The 21,795-nt window shown below is 39.5% G+C and overlaps 1 protein-coding gene across 5 annotated transcripts in view; it reads left to right on the forward strand.

The window, feature by feature from the left end:
- Nucleotides 1-21,795, forward strand: part of CHST8 (carbohydrate sulfotransferase 8) — a 265,642-nt gene that overhangs the window by 58,291 nt on the left and 185,556 nt on the right. For 3 of the 5 annotated variants that reach the window (XM_084644770.1, XM_084644771.1, XM_084644769.1), the window contains one exon: nucleotides 1,239-1,466. The exons of 1 other annotated variant lie outside the window; for it this stretch is intronic. In XM_084644770.1, the coding sequence (XP_084500896.1) occupies nucleotides 1,307-1,466 (160 nt within the window). In that variant the 5' untranslated portion in view covers nucleotides 1,239-1,306. Of the gene's footprint in view, nucleotides 1-1,238; nucleotides 1,467-21,795 lie in introns of those variants that run through there. One more of the 5 variants, XM_084644774.1, reaches the window with a different exon arrangement.

Here is a 21,795-nt window from a genome sequence, read left to right on the forward strand (position 1 = left end):
ACAACATTCCTAAGAAAGAGATCTATTCTAAGAAATATAACAATGCTGAAGACCATTCTACAAATAACACCACTAGTGTATTTGTCCTCTGTCCCTGGAGTTTAGTCATGCAACATCATTCTTTTTGATCTTCTCCCCTTCCCTCTCTCTCTCTACCTCCCTCCTTCCCCCTCCCATTGTTTTAGTTTTAGTGTAAACATTTTCATTTAGTCTTTCTGGTTGAAATTTTAGGTATATTGTCAAGCTACAATCCGTCTCACCCAGCTATCACCACTATTTAACTATATTTAGACAGGATCATGATATCTGAACCTGCAGATGCTTAAGTGCTGAAATAACAAGACACTTAATCTTGTGCTTATTATTAAGCACAAGTAGTGCCATTGATTTCAGTCTTTTACCTGTGTGCTTTGCTGAATTAGAGCGTTAGTACCAGCTGTCGTGTATTCTGTGACTAGCCCCATTCCAATTTCACTGGGATTACATACAGTAAAAAGTGCATGCCTGGTCGTATTTGCAGAGCTGAGCCCATAGACTCTCTCATAGATCTTAGAGAAGGAATGAGCTCGTAGTTCATATAGTCCACCCTCCTGCCAATGCCAGCCAGGCCCAAGCTAGGTGTTTTGTCCAAGCCAGTTAAAGATGACCCAAGCACCTGCATTACTTCCCTTAGGATACATAGCTTCCTTAGGTCAATATGCCCACCTAGATTTATAAATGGGATGCATATTTGGCCTACAGTACCGGCTGTTTTAGAAAAATCATTTTCCTACTGAATGATGCAGAAACCTGTGAACTGTTTCTGTCATTCTCTCCATGTTTGTGCTATGCAAGATGCAGCTCATACCATCATTTCCCCCCACATTGTCGTCCTTTATGTTTTCATCTTGTTTAACAAGTGAAAAATAAAAAGTGACACATGCTTCAGTTGGAGCAAACAGCCTGTTAAAAGGGGGTTTCTGTGCAAATACATTCCACTATGTGATCATTTCCCCCAAATTATACTTTTTTTTAATATTCCACATTTTCCTCTAAACAAGTGGAAAACACAGAGTGATACATCCCTTATTAAAAACAAACTAATGGGGCAGAAATTGACCAGATACGTGCAATTACATTCACTGGGGTGATATGTAGATCAACTATTAGATCTGAAAAAAAAAATCAACCTGTCTTTACAAAAGGGTATGGAAATATAAATGGTGTATGTAGGTGTGTTATTTTTTTACCTCTTGTAGATGGTATTATAATGGAATGGCAGCTGAGAAGATGAGACTATGAGTGAAGAGTGTGTCTTGGAGATTGCATGCAGTTCATTTTCCTGGGTCAAAAGTGGATTGGTTTGAGAACAATAATTATGAGGCTGACGTGTATGTTCTCCTTCATCTTGCTGTTTGGAGCAGCGGGGCTTGTCGTCTTCATTCATCTGCAGGATCCAGAAGACATAGTTCATCAGCAGACACCAGGTTAGCATTCCAATTTTTATCCAGTAATTTTGTCCTGTATCTTTGACACTCTTTACATATGTTACAAAAGTGATGCGAGCATAAATGTTCTTTAGGACTAATATTTCATTTTTATAAGGCCAACCGTGGGACTAAATATTTGCTCAAAATAAATCATGCTTAAAAATCAGACTCAATAAAGAATGCCAGGTTATGTGAGAATCTTTGCTTTGTCAAGGATGTCAGCTTGAGTTGAGGCAAATTCTGCTCTCAGTTAGACTGGGGTAAATCCAGAATAACTCCACTCACTTCACCCATACAGATACATGCTTCCCAACCTGCCATTGCCCAGTGGGGTATATTGTGAGAGACAGACCCAAAATGAGGGACACAAGAAAATTAGTCACTCAAGAAACTTAAAATGTTGTGCGATTCAGTACTTTAGTGTGAATAACTCATGATTAGTTATTTCTGATGTAATAATTTTCAACAATGAAACTTTGAGGAGTCCATATCTGTGTGGAAAGTAGGTAACTTTGGGACTAAAATGAGTGATGTCCTTCACAATGAGGGACAGTTGACAGGTATGCACAGATATAAGCATGGGATTCATGTTGACTAAGGACTTGTCTACATTGCCCCATAGGGCAGACTATGGGTGTGTGAGCTGCAGCATTCACTAAAGTGTTTCTCTGTAACTGCCCCATTGTAAACCCTGTTAGTGTGAACTAAAAAGGCCACCAGTCGGAACTACAGTATGTTAACGTGAAGTAGGTAAGTTTTAGTTAGCACTAGCAGGGTCTACATGGGGAAGTTAGAGAGCAATACTTTCCTATGTGCTGCAGCTCGCACCCCTGTAACCTGCACTGCAGAGCCATTTAGACAAGCCCTCAGTTACATATGATACCTCAGCGGTGAGCATACAGTAATGAGCGCAGTATAAAATCCTAGAGTGCAGAGGGATGCCAATGGAGTTACTCTAGATTTACTCTGGTTTAACAGAGGGCAGAGTTTGGTCCATTGTGTTCTTTTATACTGGATATTGTCATTTGATTAAATATTATTTCTGTTTGCTTGTCACAATTAATGTGCAGTTTGTAATATTTTGTGCATTTTAAAGGCAAAATACTGCTATTGTGTTAAAGGAGCTGCACTCTGACACAAAGAGCCCTGGAATTGTCATTACATTAAATGCTACCCTCTGTATCCAGATTTATTAAGTGCTTGTCTCTGTATCATCAAACATACTTAAACATTAATATATTTGTTATTTAGACCAATTGCACTCTAATTTTGAAAGCAGCCACTCAGCCAAAACTGTGGAAATAATGAATCAAAACTGTGAAATTGATTGAAAGTGGAGGATTTGCCAGTCACTTCACTTGTTTTTTTTTAAAATATAATTTTGTATATTTAAATGCAAAACAACTTATATATTGAACTGACATAATGGGCTAAATTCTGCTCTAAGATGTGTGTCTATAAATCCATTTGAAGTCAATGGAAACTGCATGTACACATTTGAAAGAGAACAGGGCAATAAGAAGAAACATTTGAAACAGATTATGACATCATGTGCTCCCTGTAATAGCCCAGCTCATTGGATTAGTTGGGAGTACACAGAATGTAGGAACTGGCCCACAGTTTTTGCAGACACCTGCAATACCTAGACACAAAGTAGTTAATCAAGGGCTCGTATTCTTCACCAAATAATATGTCTTGTTTTTTACACTGAAAGTAGATGACCCACTGTTGTTAGTAATATAGGAGGAAACCAGATATGCTATAGTTATTTCCTATTATTATATGAATTCAAAAAGAAGTCTGTGTAACAAACTCTAATTCTGGGTCATGTCATCTCTGCAAATGGAGGATGAGCCACAACCTCAGCAGATATAGCAGAGGGACAGCATCTCCACATGGCAATGTTTCTCCTTTTCCCTGTGGAAGGACCTCCATGGGATTAAGCTCTAGAGATGTGGACGGGATGGCTCAATAGCGAGGGTTTGTGGCCAGGGAACTGACCCATCACAGCAGCATACTCTCAAACCCAAGGGGAATGTTCATCAGACAGTTCTTTAAGACTTAGATCATGTCTGCAAAATAGGGTTGTTAAGTAGCATGGCTCTGGCTTCATTCTGTACTAGGACAATAACAAAATCCCCTGTGAAAAGTATTCACATTTGTAATGAACTTTCCTTAAATAAACACAGCTCATGTTAAGCCTGAAAAATTTAGAAAGAATATTAAGGTGCATGAAAATTAATTCCACAATAACTGGATAACTCTGCCATTGTTTACTACCTGTTGGACATTAGAATTACATAATTTAAAAAAAATGGTTGGTTCGCGTTCTACTTATGAAAGTCAAGAACTTTACAGCACTGGCTTCAACTAGCCCTTGGTAAGCTTTCCCATGCTTCTCTACCATTGCCTCTTAGTCCTGACCTATTGGACCATTGCTCTTCCAATCATGAGCCTCTCAAGCACTGACTGTTGATTGTGACCAACTATGAAATTATTTTTGAGGTAGACATAAAGAACAGGATGAGGCCCAACCCATTTACACTTGACATACCAATCAAGGTTTGAACACAAGCATCCTCAGAGATGAAACTATCTCAATAACTTATTAGATTTTCATGGACAGAGTCCTGTGTATGGTTGTAAAATGACTATTCTAAGGGGGACTACCTGTTACTGCCAAAGATGTCTAATATCTTGCTTGATTCACACAACAAACTCCCATTTACATTAATGGAAGTTAGACGGAGAGAAAAGGTACTTATAAAATAGTTACATGGTCTGATTTTCAGAAGTGCAGGGCACCTTCAGCTGCCACTGAACTCAGGAGCTTCACATGTTCAGCTCCACCGAAAATCAGGCCAATTGTCCCTAAAGCACAATAGGCACTTGGTAGAACATAGAAAAGACACTGTTCATTTAATTAAAGAGAAGAATAGCCATGTTTCCTTATTGTACACTGTGTTCTATGGAAATCTGTAAGTCTGTAAGAGAGAAACACCAGGTGTGCTTAAAACGATGTTTTCCCTCCCTCACTCAATAACAATATTAGTTTCTTTTAGAGACAGGATATTGCTGTAATTTGCTTACATAATTGGTCCCTCTATAGAACTGAATAAATGCATGTGTCATTATACTATTTAGGCCAACAGATTCTATACGACAAAGTTTATTTATTGGTCTTTGCTTTTGTATTTCTCATGTAGTTACTATGTAGCTGAATACATTTACAATCTCATCTGCAGTGCTTTGTGAAATTCAATAAAGAACATTTTTCACCCAAAAAAAGAAGCACAGTAGAATTTTGCATTGACCAAGCAGACATTTCTCACTGCTAATATGTTCAGTCGTCTTTAATTTGGAATAGTGTAACTTCTGAAACAAGATTAATAAAAATACTTTGGTACTTTAGTTTTATCTGTCTCTTCCAGAAATTGTTCTTTATTGTTTTAGTCCAAGCAAGCATGATGGCAAAACCTTGATGTACTATTTAAACCAGTATAAAACTACAGTCATAAAACTTTAAGTAATGCTTACATTACTTTCACTGAGCAAAGTACGCCTGACAGTAGCTGTTTGTGTTGATTTGTTACTATTCATTTATTCTTTTCCTGTGCTTCACATTGCTACCTAATTGTGATGCTGTACTGAGAAAGCAATATCAAAGTAATTTTCCACAACATTAGTTACAATTTTCTTCTGATCTTTCGAGTGAAACAATCCCATCCTGTTGGCTTCTGTGAACATATAAACCTTGATTACATTTATCTATTGGAAACCAATGCTTACAAAGTATATGTGCCCTGGATAGGGGGTGTATAGCCTTTTTTGCTGATTGACAAATATTCTGTCTGTATAGTTATATTTATATAATGCACTTCACTCTGAACAGACATGGCTGTGACAGACAGCCATTCATTGTGGACAAAACAGATTTCCCAAGCCAATACACTGAATTCAATACATATTTCTCTGGTCATTACAGAGGCAGTAACTTCACTTACGATAGACACTTAATGGGCTTTTATGGAGAGTGTTATTATGCTGAATGTCAGGTGCAGGGGGCCTTCTGTTGAGAATTGGTGTGAAAATGAGATGTCATGGAGGAAGTAGAGAAATGTAATGCCCTATCATGGAGTCTCTGCAAACCTTCTATACTTATAGAGAACTTCTGCTAATAGGTGCTATATATATGTGCAATTACATTATTAATTATTATTATTATTTTAGGTGTGTCAAGTGATTAAAAAATTAATCGTGATTAATCACACAATTAATCACACTGTGAAACAATAATAGAATATCATTTATTTAAATATTTTGGATGTTTTCTACATTTTCAAATATTGATTTCAATTACAACATAGAATACAAAGTGTACAGTGCTCACTTTATATTTATTTTTTATTACAAGTATTTGCACAGTAAAAAACAAAAGAAATAGTATTTTTCAATTCCCCTAATACAAGTACTGTAGTGTAATCTCTTTATCATGAAAGTTGAACTTACAAATGTAGAATTATGTAAAAAAAACTGCATTCAAAAATAAAACAATGTAAAATTTTAGACCCTGCAAGTCCACTCAGTCCCACTTCTTGTTCAGCCAATTGCTCAGACAAACAAGTTTGTTTATATTTCCAGGAGATAATGCTGCCCGCTGCTTGTTTACAATGTCTCCTGAAAGTGAAAACAGGCATTTGCATGGCACTGTTGTAACTGACGTCGCAAGATATTTATGTACCAGATGCGCTAAAGATTCATATGTCCCATCCTGCTTCAACCACTATTCCAGGGGACATGCGTCCATGCTGATGACAGGTTCTGATTGATAACAATCCAAAGCAGTGCGGACCAATGCACGTTCATTTTCATTATCTGAGTCAAATGCCACCAGTCTAAGGTTGATTTTCTTTTTTTGTGATTTGTGTTCTGTAGTGTTGCTCTTTTAAGACTTGTGAAAGCATGCTCCACACCTTGTCCCTCTCAGATTTTGGAAGGCACTTCAGATTCCTAAACTTTGGGTTGAGTGCTGTAGCTATCTTTAGAAATCTCACATTGGTACCTTCTTTGCGTTTTGTCAAATCTGCAGTGAAAAGTGTTTTTAAAATGAACAACATGTGCGGGGTCATCATCTGAGACTGCTATAACATGAAATATATGGCAGAATGCAGGTAAAACAGAGCAGGGGACATACAATTCTCCCCCAAGGAGTTCAGTCACAAATTTAATTAACACATTACTTTTTTAATGAGAGTTACCTACATAGAAGCATGTCCTCTGGAATAGTGGCCAAAGCATGAAGGGGCATACAAACCTTTAGATATCTGGCACGTAAATACCTTGCAATGTCAGCGACAAAAGTGCCATGCAAATGCCTGTTCTCACTTTCAGGAAACATTGTAAACAAGAAGAGGGCAGCATTATCTCCTGTAAATGTAAACAAACTTGTTTCTTTTCATTTGTAAATTGCACTTTCATGACAGAGATTACACTGAAGTACTTATATGAGATGAATTGAAAAATACTATTTCTTTTGTTTATCATATTTACAGTGCAAATATTTGTAATAAGAATATACACTTTGATTTCAGTTACAACACAGAATACAATATATATGAAAATGTAGAAAAACATCCAAAGTATTTAATAAATTTCAATTGGTATTCTATTGTTTAACAGTGCGATTAAAACTGTGATTAATTGTGAGTTAATTGCAATTAATCAACACCCCTAGTTATCATTATTATTAAACTGTTAAAGGGTTATTAAAGTTAAGTATTATTAAAGGGTACCTTTAGGACTCTTGCTAGCAGAAAGGAAACTCTGGGGTAAACCAAGATACATTTTCCTAGTGGTGCACAAGCAAGTTATATGTTAAATTCCCCTGACTGCTATCAAGACTTACAAATATAAATCCCCTGCCCATGATGGAGGATTAAACACTGAAAGATTTTACATTTGTGTGAAATATTCAGTAATTGCCACTGCTCTCATTGTCTTGGAGCCTTACAATGAGCCAGCAAGATGGCCTATCCATCATTACTGTACTCAGCAGTAAACCTCTTCAGAAAATGACATACTCCCCGAAGACTGGGATTTATAAAGAAGAAGCTGATATAATGCCACCTTAGCACTGTTGTTAGTGCCTGCACACAATGTTTATTTCAGACCCTTAAAACTAGTCAGAACTCAAATCTGGGACAGCTGTGATAGTGCAGTAGTGAAAGCGTAACTAGGAAAAAGAAAGTCGTTGTGTCACGTGAGGGTCAATTCAGTTGATCTAAATGGTATTGAGATGAGTTTAGGACTGGGCTAAAAATTTGTGAACTCTGGAACAGCCAGTCAGTGGCCTGGAGACAGAGCTATGGTAATCAATACTAGGACCACTGCTGTAAAGTTGAACTAGCTACCGCCTCTATGACTTTATGGAAAGCTTTTTCTTCTGGGGACTGAAGTCAGAAGACAAACACCTTTAGAAACAGATCGAGTGTGGAAAATTCATCCCAAAAGTTACCAAGATGTGCAAACAGGGGGTTAGAATGAAAACGGCTGCGCACTATTAACTGATGCATCTGAGGAAGTGAGCTGTAGCTCACGAAAGCTTATGCTCTAATAAATTGGTTAGTCTCTAAGGTGCCACAAGTACTCCTTTTCTATTAACTATAGTTAGTTAATATAGCTACCAGGCATAAACTAACAAAAACAAACCCAAGAATCATACAACTTGGCAGAATCATTGAGTCTGTGCAGTAACTCTACTGTCATTACTTCATCCAGTCAAATCTTACAACACAATACTGCCTTATTTTCATTTTCTGCTTCACCGGTGGAGACGGGGGAAAGAGAGGGGGGAAAGAGGAGAGGGTAATTGTTATAATAAAAATCAGTGCACAGGGGAGCCATAGTGCAGCAGTCTGACTGTATATCACAGCAGCCTTAGAGCAAAGACCAATATTGCAGCTGCATTGTAATTCTCTCTCTCTTAATCACTTATTCAGAACACACACACCCACCCCTACACCTTGTTACTTACATATTACAGTCCTGTATACATCACTCCATGATAACTGTGCATTTCCATAATATTATCCTACTGTATATATATTGCACTACTTTTTAGTCGTACTAGAAACTTTTTTTATCTGTGACAATGCAATTGAAAATAAATTGGCATCTATAAATATAATTTCAAAACTAATGTGGCTGCAGTTTACAACTTTTCTCTGGTATAAATTTAACCTGCCTCTATACTAACAGCATCCATCCAAAACATATGCAAAATAATCTGGTAACTGTATATCAGATGAATGGACTCCAGGCTACATTTTTCAACCAGAAGAGGCAGTACTAGTAAATATATGGAATTAGTTCAAGGAATGGATGCACCTTCTACAACCACATTTGCCATTCTTCTTTTCTCTGCCTTAGTCTTCTTTGACTGAGCTTTTCCCATAGTAAGTAGATTCTTCCTTTCTGCCTTTACATCTTGTTCCAATCAGTTTGCTATTATTCTGATTAAAAGAGAAAGACCTTCACACATTAGCATTAAGGCGAAGCACTAGTTCTGGCAATGCTGTGGTCTACACACCATTGTGGATATGATTCATCTTCTTTCCTTGATGGTAGCAACGATTCTGGTTTTGATTGACTATGACCCAATTTAGATCTTGAAGCAAAGTTGTGCCAGTTCCCACCCAGCTATCTACAATAGGGTCATAAAGTTGTCTAAATAGATACAAAGTAAACATACTTTTTGACAGCTGAGTTTTTAAATAGGAGCTATGCAGGCAAGAACCCAGAGCAGGCATTCCCAATTGTTTTCACTGTGTGGAACACAATAGAGACATTGTCTCATAGACCACCCCGCCTTCACCTTCATGGTTACTTGGTCACCTACTCTCAGTCCTGATTCCATAACAACCCTGTGACAACTACAGCAGTTATTGATAATCTGATCTCAGGAAAGTGTTTAATATCTTTGTAATTTTCTATCAAATGCGGCTTTGCTCTTGGAGAGCCAGTATGCTGGAACTGACTGAAGCTCTCAACTTGCAGCTTCCACAGGTTCCCCCCATCCACCGTTTGCTGTGCGTACTTACTCCTAGAAACTGACTTGTTAAAGAAGGTTTGTTTTTTTTATAAGCCTTCAGAAGTTGACACCTCTTTGTTATGTCGGGCAAAATCAAAACAACCTGCCATAGTGGAGCTGCATTCAGTGCTTGGAAACGTGTCATAGCCAAAGCAACAATGCTGTGATCTGTCAGAAAAATGTAAGAATGATGGCTTTATGAAAGCATGTTTCTAAACAATCATCCTGCATCCTCTAAAGACCCTTTCCAAAGATTTAAAGGGAAGTTACAGAAATTTACAAAAGCTGATCAACAGTCTTTAATTTTCACTCCATTATATTTTTATTTTTTTAAAAAAGAGTTCATATAATTTTGCATAGACAATATGATAGTGAAAGGAAATTTCCTCCCATTTGTTAGCAGTTAATGAATTCAGCTGTGTTTCAAATGTGGACATAATTTTAAACAATTGTAACTAAATTAAAAAATATTTTCAAGTGTATTTCTGATTGTGCTATTTTAAAATTGTTTTATATTGTTTCCATTTCTCAGTGTTCTTAACTTTCTCCTAAAAGCTTAAACAAAACCTTATACCTCCATCAGAATCACCCTTTCTCATTTGTTAAACATTCATTTTCCCTTCATTTTTCTAGTGGAGCTTGAAATTAAAGTGGCTCTTTTTTTCTATTACTATTTTGTTTGTACATCTGGATCGTCAGTCTCAATTAACTATTGCTTTAGCACCAATGAGGGGAGCAGAAGAGGCCAAATAATTGATTTTGTGTAGGTCCTACATCAACAGTAGTTATGGGGCTGATTGTCATTTTGTCTAACTAAATAGTAGATTTTCATTTGAAAGTGAATAATGATTTATTACGCCTTAGGGGCTGGATCTAAACCCCAACTTCAGTAGGTAAGTCTCTAACTGATTTATGCAATACATTGAATTGTCTCCACACACATTTTCTAGAGACTCGATTCTCCAAGGTACTGAACACTCTAGCCTCACACCAGCAGAGTGCTTGAGCCTGGTTTTAACTTTAAGCACATGAGTAGCCCCACTGAATTATTATTACAGTAGTGCTGAAGGGCCAGCCAAGAATGGGGCCCCATTGTGCTAGGCACTGTATAAACTCAGAGCAGTAGATGGTCCCTGCCCTAAAATACTTACAATCTAAATAGACAGGACAGATGCAAGATGGGAGAAGGGGTAGAACACCCAAGCAGAATGAACTATGCGATGGCAGCAACTGGCATGTTAGTTCCATATCTTTTAAGGGGGGCAGCTTGTTCCATAGTTGGGGATAAGCTTAATTGATTAATTGGGACTACTCCTGTGCTTAAAGTCTTTTGCAGGATCAGAGTCCGAATACTTAGCACCTTGCAGGATGGAACCCTATCTTTGTCCCATTCTGTAATGAATCACTGCAGGAGGTGCTGGTGGTGATTCAGCGGAGACTTGCTACAGCGTGGCCATTATACCGTTTCGTGCCAGTTCTGTTCAGAAACTCACTAAATTTTCTTCCCCCTTCTTCAAAGCAGATAAAATCCATCTATTAAAATCTTCACAAAGTCAGCCCTGTTGGGCTTCTGTGTCTGTTTCCCAAGGGCTTGCAACTGAAAATGACACATTTAATTTTAAAGTCTTGTCAGACAATGGCTTTGTGGTGCTTTTGCTCTTGGCAGCACATTTGTTGAGTAACCCAAGTTCAGACTGTGGGTCCTTCAAAATGATGAAGGTTAAGCATGCTGGGCAGCTGATGTACACAGTCAGGGGAAACAGTGAAGTCAGGTGTCTGCTCCAGGAGCTAAGACTCTAAGGAATCCAAGGGACACCAAAGTTACTTTTAGGAGCAATGAATGAACTAAATGGCAAAGTGAAGAGGCTAGGGGTGAAATATCCCATCCTCATGTTGAGATGGCTTGCTCCTTTTCTTAAGTGGTTCTATTTTCTAATCAGGTTACTTTTATCTTTTCATTGGTGCATTTCATGACAATGTCTGGTCATTTCCCATAGTCACAGGACATCATTTACTGCTTGGGACAATCTAGGATTTATTATTTTAATTTAGTAATGTAATAACTCCTTATGAGACTGGAAACCTAAAGCTGAAAATTTGAGGAAAGGAAAAAGCTTTAACTGACCAAACTGTCATGATTCAGCTTGTGACCCATGTGAATTCCCTTGGTGACAATTAGGCAGTTATCCCAAGAATTTAGTCTGTTTAAGGTTCTGTGGACGGAAGGTCTGATTCCAAATTCCTGGTACACCCGAAGTTCCCATTAATTACAAAGAGCGTTTAGAAACCTAATGAAGATGTAATGAAGAGGGACTATTTAGAAAAGCTGGACGTGCACAAGTCCATGGGGCCGGACGAGTTGCATCCGAGAGTGCTGAAGGAATTGGCGGCTGTGATTGCAGAGCCATTGGCCATTATCTTTGAAAACTCATGGCGAACCGGGGAAGTCCCGGATGACTGGAAAAAGGCTAATGTAGTGCCAATCTTTAAAAAAGAGAAGAAGGAGGATCCTGGGAACTACAGGCCAGTCAGCCTCACCTCAGTCCCTGGAAAAATCATGGAGCAGGTCCTCAAAGAATCAATCCTGAAGCACTTGCATGAGAGGAAAGTGATCAGGAACAGCCAGCATGGATTCACCAAGGGAAGGTCATGCCTGACTAATCTAATCGCCTTTTATGATGAGATTACTGGTTCTGTGGATGAAGGGAAAGCAGTGGATGTATTGTTTCTTGACTTTAGCAAAGCTTTTGACACGGTCTCCCACAGTATTCTTGTCAGCAAGTTAAGGAAGTATGGGCTGGATGAATGCACTATAAGGTGGGTAGAAAGCTGGCTAGATTGTCAGGCTCAACGGGTAGTGATCAATGGCTCCATGTCTAGTTGGCAGCCGGTATCAAGTGGAGTACCCCAAGGGTCGGTCCTGGGGCCGGTTTTGTTCAATATCTTCATAAATGATCTGGAGGATGGTGTGGATTGCACTCTCAGCAAATTTGCGGATGATACTAAACTGGGAGGAGTGGTAGATACGCTGGAGGGGAGGGATAGGATACAGAAGGACCTAGACAAATTGGAGGATTGGGCCAAAAGAAATCTGATGAGGTTCAATAAAGATAAGTGCAGGGTCCTGCACTTAGGACGGAAGAACCCAATGCACAGCTACAGACTAGGGACCGAATGGCTAGGCAGCAGTTCTGCGGAAAAGGACCTAGGGGTGACAGTGGACGAGAAGCTGGATATGAGTCAGCAGTGTGCCCTTGTTGCCAAGAAGGCCAATGGCATTTTGGGATGTATAAGTAGGGGCATAGCGAGCAGATCGAGGGACGTGATCGTTCCCCTCTATTCGACATTGGTGAGGCCTCATCTGGAGTACTGTGTCCAGTTTTGGGCCCCACACTTCAAGAAGGATGTGGATAAATTGGAGAGAGTCCAGCGAAGGGCAACAAAAATGATTAGGGGACTGGAACGCATGAGTTATGAGGAGAGGCTGAGGGAGCTGGGATTGTTTAGCCTGCAGAAGAGAAGAATGAGGGGGGATTTGATAGCTGCTTTCAACTACCTGAAAGGGGGTTCCAAAGAGGATGGCTCTAGACTGTTCTCAATGGTAGCAGATGACAGAACGAGGAGTAATGGTCTCAAGTTGCAGTGGGGGAGGTTTAGATTGGATATTAGGAAAAACTTTTTCACTAAGAGGGTGGTGAAACACTGGAATGCGTTACCTAGGGAGGTGGTAGAATCTCCTTCCTTAGAGGTTTTTAAGGTCAGGCTTGACAAAGCCCTGGCTGGGATGATTTAACTGGGAATTGGTCCTGCTTCGAGCAGGGGGTTGGACTAGATGACCTTCTGGGGTCCCTTCCAACCCTGATATTCTATGATTCTATGTGCCCTGCAAACAAGTGGGGAACAGCGTGTGAACTTGGACCTTGATTCAGCAAAACAGGAGAGAAAAGCAGATAGCCATTAACTCAGACAGGACCAAAAAGTCTACATGGCGAGAGGGAAGAGGAGAGACAATTGTTTATCATCTCTCAGCTGGTAGATAATTAGCTAGTTTACAGCAATTGGCCCAGTTGTTTGGCTTTGTATACAGTACACAATGGGCCAGATGCCACCGTGCTGGTGGAAGGAAGTGTGTAATTTCTCTCTCTCCTGCCTGGACCCTTGCACTGGAGAAGGGAATTCACCTTGAGGGAAGACACCCTTCCTTGGGGTTTCACCTGTTGAGGGCTGCTTTTCTTTGTCTGCATCTCCACATGACCTCTGCTGGCTGAGGTTGCTGAGAAGATTTGCTCACCATACCTCACGGAAGCTTTGGCCACACCTCCTTCCTTGCCAGTCCCCCAGAAGAATGAGATTGTCTGTTGTTTCTTGCCAATTTCAAGCGTGTAATGAAACCAGGAGCATTGTCTTCCTGGTTCTGGGATTTGTTAAAAATCTTTTGCATATCATAGTGCCCCTAAGTCTAGCCACAGGGAGGAAAAAATTAGAGGCTGCAGTCAGAGTAACCCTCACCCCCTCGTGTTATCTTTATGTAGCAACACTTGCACATTTGCAGTTCTACGTGAAGTTATTTCATTAGCTAGACAATAACATGGAGGAAAAATAGGCTGTTTATATTATGCAGGGAAATGAATTCATCTCGCCGCACAATTATAGATTATTAAAAAAGAAGTACATTAAAATATTCATGACGGTGATTTTTTTTTTTTTTTTTTTGGTCTGTGGACAAATACCATGATCTACGTGTTGTACTGAAGTTAGAGCCAGTCACAGAACAGGAATATTGCAGAGCATACTGACTTGCAATTTTATGGTAGTTCACTGCAATTGTTTAAGGCCCAGACCTTCTTGAGGCAAAACTCCCATATAGGTCAGTGGGATTCTCACTTAAGATACCCTGCAGGGCTGGAACTCCAGCCAAGAACCCATTCAAATGTTATGAATAGTCAACTTTGTCTCAAATATTAATCAAAGTATATTTATTTTAATAACCTATGAAACTAAAAGCTGTACCTTGCCTTATAGTCTCCATTTATTTAGCTCAGGATATGGTTATTACCTTGTAAACAGGAAGAACCCTCGAATTGTTACCTAATTAAAACTGGGACACAGCAAGTTCTGCATATATAAACAGCTCATTCTCATGCTATTGATGGCAATTAAGCTATGCAATTAAGCTACTCCAGAGCACACAAAGTCAGATATTATTTATTATATGCTGCACAACAGAACATTCAGGACAATCCCAGCTCCAATGGGATAACTCCATTGAGTTCCGTGGAGTTACACCAGGTATACATTTGGTCCATTATGGCTTTTTTTAATCTCTATGAAATTGCAATAAATGCAGTCAATGTGCTGTACAAAGGAATTATTAAATTTTATGCAAAACACTAGGAGAACTAAATTGTATCATGAATATCAAGGAAAAAGAGTAGCTAGTACAGCAAGAAAAACAGACAAAGATGAGCTGCGAACAGATGTAGAAATCTCAATTTAAAATGCATACTCTAGCTCAACCAGAAATTATGTACTTGACACAGGAAGTAGCAGGTGGGATTCTAGGGCCTGTGCTATGCAAAGGTTAGATTAGATCATCATAATTGTTCTTTCTGGCCTTGAAAATCTGAAACATGAAGAAAACATGAAAAACATGAAGAAATATACATAACTGGGGTAGAAGTCTGCACTAAGTAAAGTCAGTGGCATCCACCATTCATTTCTATATAAAAGGTTGATGCCTTTCATTAGATCTCACAGTATCAACTAATTTTCGACATCCTTAGGCCCCGACTGTGCAATGAGTCATGCAGGCTCTGTGGTCAATGGAACTATAGACATGCAGAGGAGTCTACCAATGCTGAATTCATTGCAGCTCTAATCTAATCTGCAATATGTAACTCTTCCTATTTTACTCCTTCACGTTTGTTATTATTTAGCAAGTGAGCTTTGTTTGTTTTTTATGCAGAAAAACATCCATGGAAATTACTTCTGTTAGGCACATTAAAATATGTTAAAAGTAAAAACAAACATATTTAAACCAAGAGCAAAATGTTTAATTAAATTAGAACACAAAATTTAAATTGCTGCAATTTCAAAATTAGTGTTAATAGACTGTGGGCCCAGAATCAGTATGCTAAAAGTTCCCAGGGGTGAGAAAATGGAGACAAGGGGAGCAGGAAGGAAATAATATTCACTATTATAGAACAGTGGTTAATGAATTTAAACAAGTCAACTTCAATTTTAAAATGCAATAAATGTTCTTAAACAATATAACAGTCTAATTAGGCACTATGGCATGTGCATCTTGGAGAGATGACACATTCTTCCTGTCTACACATTTGCCAACTACATTTTTCCTCTTGCTTGGTTCCACAGATCAAATTATATATTCAGTATATTCTGATTGTACTCTGTCATTTCCTCTAAAGGCACTAGCTTCATTTCTTAATTGAGACCCAGTGGAGACAAGATCACCACAACATAATTTAATGAACTATGGAAGAGTGCTGCTGTTTGCTACATGTAGTATCGAGCTGCATCACAAAGAAACAATACCTCCTAGGTGATGTTTCAGTAGATAAAATAGGTAACTAAAACATTTTCTGAAATTATACCCACCTCCCCCAACACATTCCCATTTTATTATTTGTTAAGAAATGCGAAAGTATTTATAGCAAGCTAATAAGCTGAGCACACAGCCCCCTAAATCAGAGGTGGGCAAACTACAGCCCGGGGGCTACATCCGGCCCTTCAGACATTTAAATCCAGCCCTCAAACTCCTGCCGGGTAGCTAGGTCCAGGACTTGTCCCTCTGCAGCGCTCCAGACAGGGAGCGGGGTCGGGGGCTTGTCCCGCTCTGCGTGTGCCATGGCTCCATGTGGCTCCCAGAAGCAGCAGCATGTCCCCCCTCCAGCTCCTACACATAGGGGGGCTCCACACGCTGGCCCTGCCCCAAGTGCCACCCCCGCAGCTCCCATTGGCTGGGAACTGAGGCCAATGGGACTTGCAAGGGCGGCGCCTGCAGATGGGGCAGTGCACAGAGCCGCCTGGCTGCGCCTCCATGTAGGAGCCAGATGGGAGACATGCCACTGCTTCCAGGAGCTGTTTGAGGTAAGCGCCGCCCAGAGCCTGCACCCCTGCCCCCCTCCCCAAACCCTTGTCCCAACCCTGATCCCCTCCAACCCTCTGAACCCCTCAGTTCCAGCCTGGAGCACTCTCCTATATCCCCAACCCCTCATACTCAGCCCTACCTCAACCCCCTGCCCCAGCCTGGAGCCCCCTCCCTCACCCTGAACTCTCATTTCTAGCCACATCCCCAGCCAGAGCCCTCACCCTCTCCTGCACCACAACCCCCAATTTTGTCAGCATTCATGGCCCACCACACAATTTCCATACCCAGATGTGGCCCTCAGGCCAAAACGTTTGCCCACCCCTGCCCTAAATGGAGACCAGGCACACAATTTCTTTCCTCCATGAAATCACAGATTTGAAATTGGACACCTACAATATAGAAGAGTAAATTTTACTTCCTCCCACCCCACTTCAGAGGTTAAACTGTACTTGATTTGCCCTTCATATTAGTTGTGGTGATATAAATACCACAGTCCATTTCGAGTATCCAGTTCGGGTTATTCTCTTCTTTGCTCCAAGTGAATTCAAGTGACAGTCAGAAGAGGTGCTCTCACTACTCAAGCCCAGAGTGCAGAGGCCTGATTCTGCCCCATTTAAATTAACCCAGTGTTTTGGCATTGACAGCTGCTTTAGAGCCAGCCAAGGTGTGAATATAGCTAACTCATGTAATTACATCCTCCTCCTGCCTCTTTGTTGCTATACTCACTTGTTGCAATTTATTCCAGATTAGAGCATAAATTCCTCAGGGCAGGGATGATAATGAAATCCTGGTCTCATTAAATTCAATGGGAGTTTTGCTATTGACTTCAGTGAACCCAGGATTTTACGCCATGTCTTAATATATGTCCGTACAATACCTAGCGCAATGGGACCTAATCGGGACCTTTATGTGATGCTGCAATAATAAATACATGATATATTCATTTAGAAATATGTATAATAAAATTCCATGGTGGCAACATTTAAAAGAAATCAGGTTATTTTTGGGAGCTAGCTGCGTTTCAGTCCTCTTTTCAATTTGCAACCTTCTGAATTATTCTTTATCCAAAATGGTAACGCCATTTTAGCAACCAAACCAATGAGGACGTAATAAGATTTTTCAGTTGAGGACAAATGCCTTGTGAAATGGTTAATAGTCCCAAAGGAGTAGGCTGGGTGGAAAACATGAATTCTGTTTTATGAAAAATGTCAAAGTTTTAGAATTTGGTTTTGTTTTGCATCAGAACAAAACGGAGACGTTTCAAAATGTTTCTTGAAAAAGCCCAAAAGGGACACCCACCCCAGCCTAGCCAATAGCCCAGTGAGTGGGGCGCTCACCAGGCCAGTGGGACACTAAAGTTCAAGCTCATGCTCTGCCTGACTTGAATGTGGTTCTCCCCCAGGGCCAGGTGAGTGCCTAGCCAACAGGAAACTGGCTATTCTAGGGGCACTGCGTCTATGCATCTCTCTTTCTTCTCCCTGACCTGAGAAACACCTAATGAAATGTTCATTGAAACACATACGTTCCCATGAAAAAGTCAGTTCCGATGAATCAGCATTTTGTCAAAACTTTCCTGACCAGGTCTACAAAGGAATCCTGTTTGGGTTTTATTGTTTTGGCTAGGGGGACTGCTCTAACTAGCATGCCAAACTCCCTCATTATTTATTCAAAATGGAAGCTAGGGCCTAGGTTGTAGTCGTGACAGAAGATTTACCGTCTAATCTCATTGACCAAGTAATTCAGAAATATAGGCTTAACTCCTGAAAGGGACATTTTATTATCTGGCTTTGACTTTGTCCATTAAACAAAGTTCTTATAAGCCCTGTTGTAGGATTTAATGATTGCTGTTTCCTAACCTAAAGGCAGGAACTGGTCATTCTATTTCTGCAACCCTGCATGTTGCAAAGTATTCTTTGACAGCAAATTTGCACCCCAAGAGTGCTCACTGCACAGTTGACCCTCCTGCATTTTCTCCAGGACTATGTGGTAACATACCAGGAATTGTAGAACTGATTGGAACCATGGTGTGGACAGCCAATGGGGTGATATCAGAATACAGAGATCCAGAGGCCCTTTCATTACCTTTGCCAATACTTCCTGTGGTACAGTGAAGGGAGAAATAGGTATTAACCTACAGCTCTACAAATACTATGAACTCTGTCAAGTGAAGCCTTAGTACTTATGGTTTGCCCATTCTACTAATATAAGGAACAGTGGCCATTGCAACCAGCAGGAGATTGTAGTTATGGGCCTAGAATGACCCCATTCCCATGAGTTGTACTGCTGGCCAATGCCATTTAGCATAATTAGGGCAGCTGCCGCTGGTAAATCACAATAGGTGACAGTGTGGCAGCAGCAGATGGAAACAGTGTTTTTTCCTGTTCCACATGCCTCCATCTCCAGTGCCATACTATACCAAGGTACAATATTGTAATCACTAAGGGCTATGACTGACTTTTTTATTTGGTTTTCTTTGCCTCGATTTAACAATTCACTGTGCACAATTCTAAAACAATCGGGGCCTAATATTACTTGACAAGACAGCCACTCTCGGCAGGATGCTTCAAAATGGTGACTGCAATATGTTTTCTTTCTTTCTTTCCATCTTTATTTATCCTAAGAAGCTATTCTTATATTTTCTGTACTTTTAGCTTGCTACATTGAGTAAAACAGCTTTCATATTCTTTTAAAAACTGAGATCTAATAGATGTAAAATGAGTTCACACTTTTATATAACTTGTAATCATTAACTAGTTTGGTTTCATTATGCCTATTGTATGTAAAGGACAAATAATTCTCCTCATTGGGTTGCCCAGGTTGATCAGAGTTTACCACTGCAGCAGATTTGCTGTATATTTTTAACCAATATCCCCAAGCTTGTGCCAATTGTAATTAATGCCAGTCAGAATCCATGAGAAGTTCTGTTACTGCACACACCAATGGATTAAAGAGATGATCAATGCTTTATCCAATGAAAAGGCAGTTGTAATCCTAGGCTCTGATCCAGAAATCAGATCTGTATAGGTTGACCCTATCACTGGATTGGGGCTATAATCACTTTAATTTTCCACAGGGCTATAACAAACCAATGATATTCTGGAGGTGGTGAATACAATTTTCTGGTGAACATCACTGATAGAAGAAAGTCACATAAAGAGGACAGGTAGCTCCGAAACTCAGCTTTCAAAATGGATTGCAAGCTGTGTGAGAAACCTAGGCAAACACTGAAAAAAAGAAGTCTACTTGTATTCATTCCAGTTTTTTAAATGAGTTCATTTAGACTCTTTTCATGCTGCTTTTGTGTTTTCTTTTCCACATTTACTCTAGTGAAGGAGTTTGCTGGCAGGATTGTTCACAGAAAGAGCTCATTTTAAGGGAATATTCAAGCATATCCTCAGAAAGTCAGCTGTTGAATTCATAAGTGAGGGTATTTTCACCAGAAACCTGATTTAAAGAGAGATGTTTTATCCAGTTAAGGAACAGAAACATACTGGGTCACCAATGTGTATAATAAAAACAGTGCAAATCAAACTGCTCAACAAATGAGGTAAGGAGTAAGAGTTACTCCACACAGCATTCAGTGAAGAATTTTAAATGATGAAAATATTAAAGAAAATTGTGATCTGTTCACGGACAATTCATGATAAAAAAAAGAGGTGTCATTAAATTGTTCATGTGTTGTCCACCCAGCTCTGCTGCAGATTTCGTGCAGGATAACAAAACCAGGAAGAAGGTACATCAGAAGGTTTACTGACTTACCAGTAAGAGACATAAGAAATAAGGTTTATAATTGTCTGTGTTGCAACTTCACATGTCTATTATGTTAGGCAAAACATATCTATGGTGCAGCCCAATTTACCAGGCATGTCACTTATGACTAGGTGGCATTTCAATGGAACCTCAGTATTTCAGAAGGATTCCACCACTTTTGCTGGACCCAGCTTGAAGAACAGTCTGGTCTCACTGCTTTATAGGTGCTCTGCAGCAGAAGATGGTGGAGCCCTTTGAGGTGTCCACATATCATTGGAATATAGAGCTGAGAAAATCTCCCTGTACAGAGCTCCCTTATACATATTGGTTTTGACTTTGACAATTTTCTTTTAATGTAGGATTGTTGCCATTTTCACTTGCTAGAACTGCTTTTCATTTTGTGAAAAACAGCAAAAAAGATAAAATTCAAAAGGATTATCCAAATTTAGCAGAACCAACTTTGCGAGAGAAGTGGAGTAAGTGCCTTTTTGGTCAGTTTCCTATCTACTAGTATTATCCAAAAATTCATAGAACTGAAAACAGAATTTTTAAAAGTATGATACAACACAGCATGGTAATGAAAACTGTATTTCATAAAATAATTTCCAATTCAGTTTACTTATATGTTGCTCGCAGCACAGCTTATTGCAAAACTGTACTGCTACCAAGACTGCTATTTAATTTGATAAAAGATTGAATGATTCTCATTAACAAAGCAATTAAATAACTGTCAGAATCCAAACTAAAAATTGGTCAGAAATTTACTAGACACCAACTGGTTTTGCGTAATATGAAAAGGGCTCATGCAAATGGAAGTGTTACTGTGATTGGAATAACATGGATTGTAAACCAGATACCTATTTTAAAATGTAGTAATTATGAAAACACCCCTGATCGGATGCCTTTAAAGAAGAAAAACTGCAAATTGCATGCTGTTTACATTGCCTTATTTAGACTTGTAAGAGAAGCATTATAAGAAAATTAGCATTTGGAAAGGTTATGTAAAGGCACTAAAATTGAAATGTATGACAGCTGCTGCCTCACTGGCCATGGCAAATGGGATACCAGTTATAGAACTTAAGGGTTCAATAGATACTGTTTCTCAGAATGAAGCATTACCATGCAGTGGGTGCACATTAGAGACCTAATTCTTCATCGAAAACTATATGGCTTTTAGCCATCAATATCTTAGACGTGCAGTATGATGAGTGAATATAAGATTTCTGCAAACCCTGACAAGGAGGCAATGCATAAATAATCTTGTACAAACCCCTCATAGATGTATGTGTATTTGCTAAACTTATTTTTACCAAAAATAACCCAGAAACATGGAGCTCAGTTTGGAGGGGACCCACCAGAGTGTGTTTGTGTGTGCA

The sequence above is a fragment of the Lepidochelys olivacea genome (genome assembly GCF_965140295.1).
Source record: "Lepidochelys olivacea isolate rLepOli2 genome assembly, chromosome: 12".
NCBI lineage: Eukaryota > Metazoa > Chordata > Testudines > Cheloniidae > Lepidochelys > Lepidochelys olivacea.